The sequence below is a fragment of the Aptenodytes forsteri genome, unplaced genomic scaffold, assembly GCF_000699145.1.
Source record: "Aptenodytes forsteri isolate BGI_AS27 unplaced genomic scaffold, ASM69914v1 Scaffold307, whole genome shotgun sequence".
NCBI classification, from domain to species: Eukaryota; Metazoa; Chordata; class Aves; order Sphenisciformes; family Spheniscidae; genus Aptenodytes; species Aptenodytes forsteri.
Window position 1 is genome coordinate 1,983,945 of NW_008795303.1, and position 13,566 is coordinate 1,997,510.

The following is a 13,566-nucleotide window of genomic DNA, read 5'->3' on the forward strand; positions in this document are numbered from 1 at the left end:
ACATTGTCAGTTTGGGCCATGGCTTTTAAGAGTGGAGCAAACAGTGAGAGACTAAGAAAGGTTCCTAATTTTAAGACCCATGTTTTCCACTTCTGCTATTCCTTATTCTCCAAAATAACATTTCTTCTTAATTTTTACTTCCACTGATCTACAGGGTTGCCAGAAAAAAACACCAATATGTATTTGCCATTGTGTGAACAGAACTCCAAGTGAAGCAAATCATATTCACATGCTAATATCCAGCTCATCTGAAAGAAAAATTGCTGTTTTGAAAGTTATAGGTTAGTTACGCTCTCCCAAAACATGGTGTATCAAGTAAAGCCTTAGACACTGCCAAGCTTATATTTCATGAAGCTTTGGACTGCTTAAAATGTATATCCTCCTTACTATTTTTTATTAAAAGAATTTTTCATCAGGCTTTCACATTCATATGTTCACATTTTGAGTTAAACTGTAACTTTTCATCCTGTAAGCCTCTAATGAAAAGACTTCCACCTATTCCCAAAGGGAGCATGATCTAGAATGGAATGACGTGTAATGAAAAATCACTATTTGGGCTAAAAAACAAGTGTAGTAAAGTATAGGAGAGAAAAATCTGGTATTATACCAGAGTTCTTACTTCTGCAAGCCTTGCTTCTACCCTCTGCCCTCCACAACGGCAGAAAGCAAAATGTTTGACCAGGTGGAAGAACCAGCTAATAGAAAGGTGCACAGGGTAGGTAAGCTACTAAATCAAAGCTGACTGGCTTTGAAAACATCTAGAAAAGGAAAAATATATCAGAATCGGGTTTTTTTGGTTAGCACTTTCATCATAAACAGTCTCAACCCACCCTTAAGAGTAGCCTCTGCTATTAAGAAGCATTTACACTAGGTGATGTTGAGAAAGGTCATATGAAAAAAACCCTTTTTGTATCCTAATACCAGTATTTCCTTCTCTATGCACTGCAAATAAGAGCTTCAATTAGTGATACTCTTTAGATATCTCATGAAATACATTAAAATAAATGAAGACAAACGGAGCCCATCAGTGTGTTACCAGCATGCTGAAATGCCATCTGGAAGGCGTTGATTAAAGGGCAGGCACCATTCCTGGGCCATGGTCAGCAAATGATTGGAGCGAGGGCGCTAATGATAATGCTTGCTTTGCGGAGAAGAGAGCAAAGGTGGCGACTTTTCCTGGTCTGAAAACATCTCACCCCATTAGTTCATTCTCTGGTGTTACTTGTGGGGAGAGCAGGTGCTCTCCTGCATTGCCAGGGGAACTAGGATGCCTCTGGACAGCAAGCCAAGGTGAGGGCAGTGGTGTTTATGTATTATTTTTTTCCGAAGAAGGTCTGTGGTTTTGCACCTGTGGATGGGAAATGAGTTATTTAGCACAATCCAGCTCCGTGTGAAGTCAGCGGGCTGAGGTTTGCCATTCTGCACTTAGTGGTAAGTGCTGACACTGGGGTCCAGCAGTGCAGTGCAGATCCTGGTGATCCTCTTAAGAGCATGGGTAAGGCAGCACATTCTCTACACACACACACGAGCACAGGTATGCGCATGGTGGATTAGGCTGAGCCGGATGCCAAGGAGTTGGTTGAGTTCATGACATTTTTTCCTTTGAAACCATAGCAACCACCGCAAAACAAATACTGGAATTAGAATTGAAATGCATTTCTTCTAATAAACACCTTTCTCTTTTCCCAGACGTAAGCCAAAAGTCATTTAAAAGGAAAAGATCTATCATAAATTGGGCTTTTTGGCGTGGCCCAGGCACTCACTTGGACAATGCACCCCTCTCCTCAACATCTGGTGCTCCTGGGAAGCTCTTTGGCCTCTTGCTAACAGCCATCTGTGAGGATGACAACCTGCCCAAACCCCTGTTGGTGAGTCCTAGGCTCAGGGCTGGCTCTTACAGTGGTAGAATTTCTTTGTGTAGTGAATGAGAACATGGGGATACTTTGTAAACGGCACACTGAAATTACCCAAGCAGAGAAACCAGAAGGAAACCTCATTTGTGGTTCTCAGCAAGAACTTTGGTTTTTAACATACTCTGTGGGTAGGCCTGGTTAATAACAAACAGCTTGAGAAATGTATGTGATCGGTCTGCTGCTCTGGGCTATTTCTTCTTTATAGCCCACGCTATAAGGCTGGTTCCCTAATCCTCACTTACGCAGTGTAAATAAATGCCACGTTCACACATACTTTTTAAACCACTCCCAAGATCTCTGTAAAATCCCCAACTCCATAAAAGTGCCATCTACTGTCCCGTATAGACAGCCCATGCGTGCATACAAATGCTACCTGCCCTTAAGTAAGACAGTTTCAGAGCCTTTGTTGAAGGCATCCCAGGGCAGGCAAGCACTCCGTGTCCTCATTTTTGATCTGACAGCACCACTGCAAAAATAGGTGGGAAGGCGGAGGCTGCAGGAGCATCTTTTCATCCTGTCTCAAGGGAGCGCTAGTGCTGTGGGTGCTCTCAAAACCAGTCCAGGAACATGAAAAAGGTGGTCCTAGAGCCCATTCCTAGGCATAATTAAGGCAGATGTGTGGCATTTTTGGTCAGGACTGAGGGCTGCCCTGTTGTCGATGCAGCAATTGAAACGTTTACAGAGTGGGAGTGAGCCCTGCAGGATTGGGCCCCTCATCCTAACAGCTTGACTTTTGGCTGGAACAACTTGCCAGAACCCCACTGAAATCAGTGGGGTTACACCAGTTTACAGGAAGAGATGGTTTGTCTCCTAAGCTTGTGCTTGATGTGCTGCTTTATCACTGCTCAAATAGTGAACCATACCAGGACTTTTCGGGTCTTTTAATAGTGTGGGTTTGTTATTTTCTTTTGAGGCAGAAGTGTGCGTTTTTATCATTTAAGTTATTTAAATAAGCCCTCCAGAGATGGACAGACAGAGGTCTGTCATTCTCTCTGTCTGAGAGATGAGCCAATGCTGCATTTCAGAAATTTCTCCAAAACATAAATATTAGTAAATTTTTATCTGAAAAAACCCAAAGTTACTAAGCATAGAATCACAGCTTGGTAGACTTTGTGCTTTGAATCTTAAACACTGTATTTATGCCACAAAACATAACTTACTTTTTATTTCATGCAGCATCTCTGGAGAATGGAATACTGCATCTGAGGGACTGTGTGGGATTTACCTGCAAGAGAAGGAAAATATCAGGGATGAATGCTGCAGACATGTTTGATATCTCTGCTTCAGAGCTTCAAACTTGCTTTCACAGCTGAAGGGCTCTCTTTTAGCCATTGCCACACTGAATTGTTAGCTTCACCATTAGCTTAATTCATGTAATTTTGTCTGGGTTTACTGCTTTAAGAGGGGCTTTCCAGTTTTATCTTGTGGGTATTTTATTCAAAATGTATTTTTAAAGCGTTTGTTCATGCGCTAAGGTCCTGTACTGTGGGACTCAGCCTGTTTTGACACCAGAGCTCTAAATCCCTGCAAAGAAAATGGAAATGCTGACACAAGTCCTGCTGCCATGAAAGGTGCTCCTCCAAAGTGTCTGCACTTACATGAATGCTTGGCTTTCAACTTCTGCAAGAGCGAGAAAGAAATGTTAGAGAAGAAAAGTAAAAATAATAGTTTCCATTAGACTTATTTGCATTGCTGTGTGTCAGGAAGACCCACGTTACAGCCGAGACTAGGAAAGTCACCAAAACCCACTGCTGTTACACCCATTACTGTTACAGTACCTTGGTTTAATGATGACAGACTCTCTCCCAGTGTCCATTTTCTTTCCATTTCTTACAATAACTCAGTCCTCAGACCACTGTGTGCATGCATGTAATCCCAGAGACTGTCTGCACGCGTTTCCCCCTCGGAAGAGGCAAACATGACAAATTCCACATCGCTTGGAGCAGGCCTGGGGAGAGGTGACCAGCATGTCTGAGAGATGACCCACAGGAGACTGCAGAAAATTAAGCAGCTGGAAAATATCACATACATATTACCTCAGGAGAGGTCTCTGATTTCAGCATTTCCTTTTCTGCTCTTTTTCCTCTCTTATTTAGCAGAAGAAATCAGGCTCTCCTGTTATTTTAAAAGCTAGGCAGGAATCTGCTTGTTGTCCCTTTCCTTTTAAATATCTCATGTAGTGAGCTGCCTACCTGTTTACTCCTTTGCAGCCTCATTGGCTTCAGAGGAGCCACGAGCCAAGCTTTAACTCCCTCTGGGTGACCTCCCAGGCAGGAGCAACTTGCCCCAGAGGTGGTCCTGCTAACAGCCCTGAGCCGCTTACGGAGTGCGATACCACTCACAAGTAGCAAAGGGGGTAAAAATTGATTCTGATCCGCTGTAGAAGTGCAGATATGTATTAACAAAGCACTTTCCAGCTTAGATAAAATCTCATTTTTTTCAGACATTAGGCATGAAACAGAAGTCTTCGTCTCTGGTCGGTGATAATATTGAACACACTGATGAGCAGTATGGGTCTCATATCTTCCTGCAAAGTGGTGTCTAGCTGAGGCCTCTGTCAGATGCAGAGCTTTGGATTAGGTAGACCACTCTCCTTTTCCCATACCACAGTATTTATATATTTAAATGACTTGGTTAAAACTTGCACAGATCCTGGAAGGTCATGCAGGACGTTAGTGCTCAGCAGTGGCAGCACAGTATTTCTGAGGGATGTTTTCCAACATCAGTGCCCCAGACCACAGCTTTGCTGTGCAGTTTGGCATCGCTTGGAGGGTGAGCCTTGACTTCTGTTTGATTTGTGAGCATTTTTTAGGACTCAAATGTTTTCACCTGTGGCAAAAGTGGCAAAATTACATTTTAATGGCACTAGACAATAAAATATATTTCTGAGAAAGCCTTTCTGCCTTTTAATTTTGTTTAGGACATGCTTTCCCTCCTTTACCAAGAGGGCCCTTCCACCGAGGGTATTTTCAGACGCTCTGGAAGTGCAAAAACCTGCAAAGAGCTCAAGGAGAAGCTTGATTCAGGCGCTGAAGTGGACCTAGCCTGCGAATCCATATTTGTGACAGCATCTTTGTTTAAGGTATGTGAAGAACATTCCTTTCCCCCTCTTTGGGTGAAAGCAGCGCAGATCCAGGCACAAACAAGCAGGACTTTTCCCCAGGGACAGGCCCAAAGAGGACTTGGTGGGCTGAATTAAGAAGAATGGGCTGGCACATTATCATTGTGAGGATCTCCAGTAGGAGGCTACTACTGAATTAGGATGGGGAAGAGAACTAGCCAGCTTGTTTTGCTGCCAGCTTTCCTGAGGTCTCAGCTACAACCTGGTCCTGTTACTCTATCTTTGCTTAAAGTCAGTGAAATAGTAGAAAGGCAGGTTTGCAGACCTGTTCCCTTACTCATCAGTAATACCCTACGCTACAGACCCTAGTGTATAGTGTTGTCCAAAATATTTGGATTAATTTTCCCATGCATTATCTTTTCTTACAGACTTGTACGTTAAAAACAATGTTCCTTGTGCAAAAAGCATCCCAAGCCTCCAGTAAAATTTCAGCTACAAGGAGGATTAGCATATTTCTTTTCACATTTTAGTACAGTGCATCTGTTTATGTGTAATTTTTTCTTAAAAGAAATAGTAATCTCTATTCTCAAGCAGGCACTGCTTCAGTGGAATGTTTTTATTGTAGAAAACCATTCCTCTTGCTACCATGTGAGAGGTTTTCATGGGTGAGACTTACACAATTACTTTCCTACTGGTGGATTTAGGACGTGCGTTTAGGGCAGGACAGCTGCATCATGCAAAGTGCTGGTGTGCAATACTCATCCCATGGTAAAAGTTTCACTGAGGGGCAACTGCTTAGCACTTATCACAGTGAAGAGTTACCCTAGAAGAGCAGATGTGTTATTCATGTGCATCATAGTTTTCCTTACCCTGGCTTGTTTGGGAAGCTAGGATTTGGTCTTCTTCCCAAGTTGCAACAGTTTGCCCGCTAGTGGTTGAGGTATTAGGAAACAGGAGCGGCAAGACGATCCATGACTAGTGTAAGTACTCCATTACCAAAAGGGATTGATTAGGGGAAGGAAGGTAGGGGTGCCTTGGAGTGCTTATGATCTGGTGGTATTGGAGCTTGTCAGCTAAGGAGGAGAAACGGGGACTACAGATGAAGTTAAGTGATAAGTAAAGACAGACATTATGCAGCATCAAAATAACTGGTCCCACTGCAGATTTTTTAGTTCAGCAATAGCAGATGAAGCATCCAAATACCTCTATTTTGACAGGAAAGGGCAAGGAAAGGGCAGAAAAATACTCACTTTAAGCATATTCCAAAGTACTTCTTTATCTCAGATGATTTTCTGCTGGTTTTGATTGCTGTGTGGAACAAGATGCTTGTCAGCTAGTGCTGTCCCACTGATGCATCCTCTTGTGTGTGCGTATCTTATTCCTACTCCCTCCTGCGCTCCAGAACAGCTGTTCACGTGTTTTGTTCTTTTCTCTTGATAAGGATTTTCTTCGCAACATCCCAGGCAGCATTTTGTCATCCCAGCTCTGTGATAAGTGGGTCTCTGTGATGGATCAAGGAAATAATGAAGAGAAGATAAAAAACATCCAAAGGTAGAGTTACTTATATTCTCTGTATTCTTTTCCTATAAATTTATATCCCAAAATGCAGAATCACAAATATTCAACTTACAACTTACAATTAATTTTTTTTTTAAATAGATGCTAAAAATTTCTTTGTGTATGACAGAGCATTCAAACTTACATAAATACTTAAGCAATTGCCTGTATTTTCTGACTTTCTTTTGTCCTGCTTTTCTGCCTTTTGTGGATACCAGTAAATAAGTGAAATATCCTTTTATGAAAAAAAATATTTATAGTATTTATAAACATGCTGTCCAAGACCTGGTTTTCTGCCTGATACCAAACCCAAAATCATCTGCAGGGAACTTCAGGGTCCTGGGTGAAAGGGTAGCTAAAATCAGTACCTCATATATTCCCCCTCATTCATCTCAAATTTTAGTGACCATTTTGAAGCCAAGATGGAATTGCGAATGAAATACTGGAGCATAGTGACAAGGGAAGCCTTCACCCTTGTAGGTGATATAAAACAGAAAGTGGGCAAAGTTCATGTCATGGGAAACAGAGCTTTGTACGCTAGCTGACCTCACGCATACTTACATACGTATATACTTATGGCAACTGGATGGCATGGAGAGACAACTGAACTGTTTGGTTAAGTGAATAGTGAATTATCAGGCAACTTAGGTGAAATACAGTTTCATGTCATACATTGTACATGGTTCATTAGTTTGACAGAATGTAATTTTAATTATGTGTTAGGGTGTTTTCTGTCCTCCCAGAAAACTGTTCAGAGATGTGTCACAGTGAGGGAAAGCAGCTCAGCAAGAACACCTCTTTGACACACTACCTGGTTTAATTAGTGGACCGTGTTACCCTGTTTCTGTATTTTCATTATCTTGACTTGTGTGTCTATGGAAAATGGTTTTATTTTGTCCAGTCACTAATTTGAAGAATTACATTTGTATATGTTTTCAGGTTAATAGAGCAGCTCCCCAGAGCTAATGTTGTTCTCTTACGTTACATCTTTGGAGTACTGCATGGTATAGAAATGCGATCTGAAGAGAACCAGATGAATGCATTTAATCTGGCTATCTGCATTGCACCTAGCCTGCTCTGGCCTCCTGTTTCCTCCACTCCTGATATAGAAAGTGAATTTACAAAAAAGGTAAGAGGCACTGCAATGTGGTAAAAAACCAAACCAACCTTCATCCTGTTCAACCAGGCTGTTGGTTACAAACGTGAAAACAGTCAGTACCTCTTCAGATCAGGACTTGTCCTCTTATCAGGGCTCCAGAAACATTCATCAATCCATTCTCATAATCTGCCTGCAAGAAGGGGAGGGAGATCATAAAGCAATACCCAGTGTATTAGCAAAGTGCTTCTTTCATCAGAAAGATCTCTGGTTGTGGTGACCTTGAAACAGGACAGAGTAGAAATGGAAAAGATGTAATCAAAGATGTATACTGGGACATTTTAGCTGGGTCTGGCTGTTTTTCTCAGGCCCAGGAGATCGGGAGAGGAGTTTCTGGCTGTCGGGGGGCACATCACAGATAGGCAGTTTGTTGCTGTTCCTCATCTGTATGGTGAGCTTGCCCTGAGTGGAATAATGGAAGATCTGACAAGACCTCTCTCTCCCATTGCTTTGTTGCAGATTTCTAGTCTGGTACAGTTCCTCACTGAGAATTGCTGCAGGATTTTTGGAGAGGAAATTACCTCCCTCTTTGGAGAAATACTGATGACGTGCAAGAGAGAGAACGGCTCAGGTAATACAGATGATGTTTTGATCCTGCTAGACAGCAAAACTCAGCCAGGCAAAAGATCAGTATATTCCATGGAAGAATGCTGTTCCCTCTTCATGTGGTGTTCCCAGATACTGCTGTTCTCTTTCCTTTGCCCAAAGTATTGGTGATAATCACTGATTCAACTTATCATAGACCTGGACTGTATCACAAAATGCTCTCCCAAAGAATCCCTTGCTCCTATTCCAGTCATCTGAGCCACTATGTTAAAAAAGGGGGGAGGGGAAACAAAGAAAAAGAAAGAAAAAAATCTGGAGAAGGTTTCATCTCAAGTCTAGAATTTTTGCCCCAGCCTATGTTTTCCCAGAATATCGGGAAGTCAGTGATCAACAAAGGTTATAACACAGCTGTCACACCATTATATTAGGGTTGCAAGCATCTATTCTTCATTATCAAAAGAGAGAGATCTCCAGAGTTTCAATGGGACATGCAGATTCTGCTCCTAGCACATTCTGAACTGGTGACTGAAAATGTCTGACAGACTAGTTGGCAGAGCATTCCAGAATATCATAAATGCTCTTTTTCTCTCCAACTCTGTGATAGTATTGATTTTGACTGGAGTTTTGGGTCTCTCCTTAAAATATTTCTAAAGCAGCATTTCTGTAAAATAAATTTTGGCACAGCTGGCCTATACTAAAAGTGGTAATGGCACTTGCTCTGGCATGCCAGACTGACTCAGTGTGGCCGTCCCAAACTCCTCATGTTCTGCCTCCAGTGAAATTTGGTGAAATCCAGTGAATTTTGGCCTGCCCCCTCCCCAAGAGTGGAAGCACATGGGATCTGCTGTGCTGGGACTGAGAGCTCAGACCCGTGATAGGTTACGGCAGCTGAATGAGTTTTCAGGCACGCACTGAGGCATGGTGACTGCCCATGCATGAACTCTGTCTGCTGCAAATGTGAGATAAGTCAGCTTAGCGTAGCCCAGAGCAAAAGAGATTTAATGTAATTCCAGTTATCGCATATACGGAATAGGGCCGAGGTGTGCACTGCTCAGTGGAAATGAGGTGACTGTTTAAACTGAGACTAGAACTTTCTTCATAGTGTTGCTCTTAGAAATATTGTATTTTCTGGAAGACCATGAAAGTACAAAGTATGCCCTGTTTTCTTCGTTTGTCTAAAAGAAGGAAAAAATGGTTAAATGTTGCTTTTGATAGTCAATAACAAAAAGAAAAATTCAATAAATTACTGATTCATTATACTATATGTAAATTATTGTTTACAGCTGGATTACCTACTATTAAAGTTCCCCACTTAAAAAAAAGAAAAAACAACACAAACAAACCCTAACCCTTATTTGTGCCATTATCCTGTATTTCTTGACTGAACTGCAACTTAGCACTCATTTCAGTTTTTCCATTTCAAATTAGTATTTTTTTCTGAAATTATTGGCATTTCTGCTTGAAGAATTTTTAAAGAGCGAATGCTCCTGAAAGTGAAGGATACTTGCCAAAAAAAAAATGCAGCTGCTTGTCAGCAGGGTGGTTCAGTCACTGATGTGTTAACACTTGGTTTGTCCTTGCAGATGCTGCTTCTCTCCATCTGAATGACTCTTCCTACGACAGCCTGGAAAACGAGGCGAATGATGAAGCTGACTCCTCTTCCAGCGACTGGATTAAGAACCGGGATCAGGATAACAGGAGCAGGGAGTCTGTCTTCACTCTGAGCGACGGTGATTCAGAGCAGACGGAGGTGGATGAAATCCAAAGTAAAACCAAATCGAAACAGTTGACAATTTCTGTTGACGTACACTGTAAGTTTTCATCACAAGAAAACTCAGAGAACAAGTCTCTCTGCTCCAATGCACTGGGCTTCTCTTCAGCAGCTACCTCAGGCACTCCCAAAACCTTGAGGAGACACAGGCGCTCCTCAGAGCCCACAATTGGCCTCCTCGCCCCCAGTTTCGCCTGCATTGGCGATGGTCATGAGACAGCAACACGCAAAGCCAGCTGTGACGTTGTCCTGTCTCACGAAGACGAAGACTATCTCCGTCAGCTTCGGTCATTGCAGATGGAGGGGCAAAAGCTTATCAATCAGAGCTTGATTATAGGGATTAATGTTGGTAAAAGTGACAACACAAACCAAAACGTTGAAAAGAAAGACTTGTCCCATTGCCTCCTGCCTCCAATGCCAGAGGGATTAAATATTTGCTCAGGATTCAGCTCTTCTAGCCTGTCTTCTCCTGGGACGTCTCCATCTGTGTCATCGATGAGCTCTCTGGACAGTGCTTTCTCTCAGTTTTCAGACCAATCTGTGTTTACCCCAACTGAAACCTCCTCCCCTTTCGATAGCACTTTTCAGTCGCTAAAGAAACATGAAGACACTGCTGCTGAAGCAGCTGATGACTATTTGGTTACACCCACCAGGGTGCCACCATCTCCACAACCTACCGACGCTTTGGCTGAGGGGGGCTTGGTGGAGCCGAACAGCAGGCCAGCGCCCCTGAAACCTACTGATGGAGTCGACAGCTATTTGATTAACCCTGACATTCAGCCATTACCTCTGAAAGGCACAGGAAGAGACAGACTTCATGATCCAAGATCAAAGAGGAGGTCTAGAAGAGCATTACAGCAATCCAAAGTTTGAAGAGACTGACCAAAGCTTTTTGCGGAGGAATCTTAACGCTTAAAATAAACACCATAAAGAAAATGCCTTTGGTGTTAACGTGTGTTCATTTTAAGTTTAATATCCAGGTTGTTCAAATTTAATTGAGCAGTCCCCAGATTCACAGGTTTTCTTTTTTTTAGGAAACTGTCTGAGTAAAGATCCCACATAAAGCCTTGCAAGAATATTGTAAGAATAATAAAAATTGCTAAAAAGCAAGCAAACAGAAATCTCCCGAAAATCTGGAAGGGTCCCAGGAGGTAACTAAGAGAAGTGCCCTGCTCTCTGAGCGTGCCAGGGCAGCAGGGTGCCTGCTGGGCCTCTCCCCTTCACCACTCGTGTGTTGAGCCTTGCGGATGTGAGTCCCAGTCCTTTGTGGTTTTGATGTAGCGTGCAAAGTCAGCATAGATTCCGTAACTGTGGTATTATACTACTGTTCTGAAACTGATAGGTATTACCTTCATTGTCCTCCAAGGAATAAGTGTATTGTTTTCTGTATGTTTATAAAGTATGTTCGATAGGTGTAGTTATTTCTTTCACACTGCAAAAGAAAGAAAAAAATAAGCTCACAAATATGTAAAGAGAAATGCTGAAGCTTGTAACTAACACCTCGCAACTCTGTGTGTTTCATTTATTGTGCTTTGTTGGCTGTTCTGTTCATGTTTAAGTTGTGAATAGTTTCTTAACATTGCTGTAAATGGCGTTATGTATTATTGCAAGCAGAACACGTAATTTTATTATGCAGCAACTAAAACATCATATAATATATTAAAAGTAATGCATTATCTAAATGCTTTGAGTTTGTATAATATATCCTGATAAATTTTGCTATTATATATGTTCTGAAAAAAATGTGTATTTTTGTACTTGCAAAAAATTGCTGCTAATTTTACAAGTTCTGTTTTGTTGTTACAGCACTGGTATTGATGTGTATGCATTCAATGCTATATATTAAATATTATTTGTTATGTCATAAATTCAATTTATATTCTGTGTAATTTTTTTTTAGGTGTCAGTTCTACAAGCTATTGCTGAAGCAAAAGTCCCAGGGATGCCACAGCAAATCTTGCGTGAGGAAGGACTGCGGCATTTTTCCTCCTCTTTGGGTGGCATCATTCATACTGTATGTCATCATCCTGCTAACTTTTGTAAATTTTAGTAATATTCAAACAAGAATTCATAGCCTTTTGCTCTTCAGCTAGAGAGATTAGGGTGTTCTTAGCTAATGGGATGCAGTTAACAATATGGAGGTGCAGAGAGAGCTTTTCAGGTAACATATATTAGGGTTGGGAGCAAGGAAAGGAGGGGAGCAAGACACTGGATGAGAGCAAGATTTATTCTTTAATATTAGCAGGGTTATAGAGAAAGCAAGGAGGAGCGGCAGGGCTAAACTAAACACATCGGGGCATGTGTGCATGCATACAGTGCTTCTGAAATTGCATTGATTCATTCATTCGCTTTCCATTTTCCAAAGCCCTCCCCCACTCCAGTTACTACTGGCCAGTAATGGAATTTCAGGTCCTATTCTGCTTAACTATGCTCTCGTAAAGGTACGTATGCTCCTAAGTCACTACGCATTTCTGAAAAATGTAAACACTGTCTGGTGCTCTAAGCTGTTTCCAAGTATTATCAGCATAAAAGGTCTTTAGCTCTGCATCAGACAGAATGGATACTCTCCAGCAGACTGGAGGGGGGGAGAATGTGTGTTTTCTAACAAAGTTAGAAATACCCTTACTTGAAAATACAGACTTAGAGGGTTATTATTTTGGGCTCTACTCCTGCAAATGTTGTATCTGTGAGCAGAGCTGCATTTGTGGAGACCCACATAATGCAATAAACCGTCATGCACTTAGAACTATACCAGCATGTATAATTCTGTGCAGGCTCAAAGACTTCACTGCAATTTGTTCTTTTTCATCTTTTTCAAATTCAGCTATTTTAATAAAAATGGTAATATGCAGAATCTGATCTGTAATAGTCACCTTCCAAAGGTAAAATCCTTTGTACGTATTTTGAGACCTGTCATCTAATAGCCCTACATATGCACTTCCTTTAAAAAAAAACAAAAAAAAAGATGCTATTTTGAAATAAAACAGCTACTCTGCATTTCTTTTTGAAACGGTAAAAAGCATATTGCCATGCTGCCAAGATTGCATCAAGTAGCAAATGCTGATTCATTGCAACAATAATAAAGCTTTAGAAAAATCTCTAGTCTCTGCAATATAAATGTTCTGTCCTACAAATGATATCTTCCAGCAAGTCATTTATCTCTGCTAGGCTGAAGTAAAAGTATATCCAAGAGTGCTTCGATGTGAAACAAATTATGTGTCTGCTTTTGAGCTGTAGCTAATGTTAGAGTGCTTTCAGCTTTAAACATATGGTGAACAAGCTGGATGTAGACCCAGCACAATTTAAAATGCACTCCTGTCTTACAAGTCACACGCCCCGCTGCGGCATGAGGCACGTTCTGTGACAATCACAAAAAAGAGCACTAATGGAGAAGATCACTGTCTGCAACTCCTCACTGAAGGAATTAAATGCAGTTAAGATCCAAAATGAATTACACTGAACCTTTTCAGAGTGTCAGATGTGACTCTGAAGACTGCAGTAAGCAGCAGCTTTAGGTATGCTGTTGTTGGGAGGCCAACATTTAATGTACTGGGGGTCCCTG

General features: G+C 41.6%; 1 protein-coding gene across 1 annotated transcript in view; it reads left to right on the top strand.

Annotated features, from left to right (window-relative positions):
• ARHGAP20 (Rho GTPase activating protein 20) overlaps positions 1–10,877 on the top strand; it is a 51,663-nt gene extending 40,786 nt beyond the window's left edge. Inside the window, exons 9-14 of the mRNA XM_009279372.1 lie at positions 1,690–1,868; positions 4,834–4,995; positions 6,416–6,525; positions 7,471–7,660; positions 8,147–8,258; positions 9,817–10,877. Of these exons, the coding sequence (XP_009277647.1) occupies positions 1,690–1,868; positions 4,834–4,995; positions 6,416–6,525; positions 7,471–7,660; positions 8,147–8,258; positions 9,817–10,877 (1,814 nt within the window). The remainder of the gene's footprint in view (positions 1–1,689; positions 1,869–4,833; positions 4,996–6,415; positions 6,526–7,470; positions 7,661–8,146; positions 8,259–9,816) is intronic.
• The last annotated feature ends 2,689 nt before the right edge of the window (positions 10,878–13,566 follow it).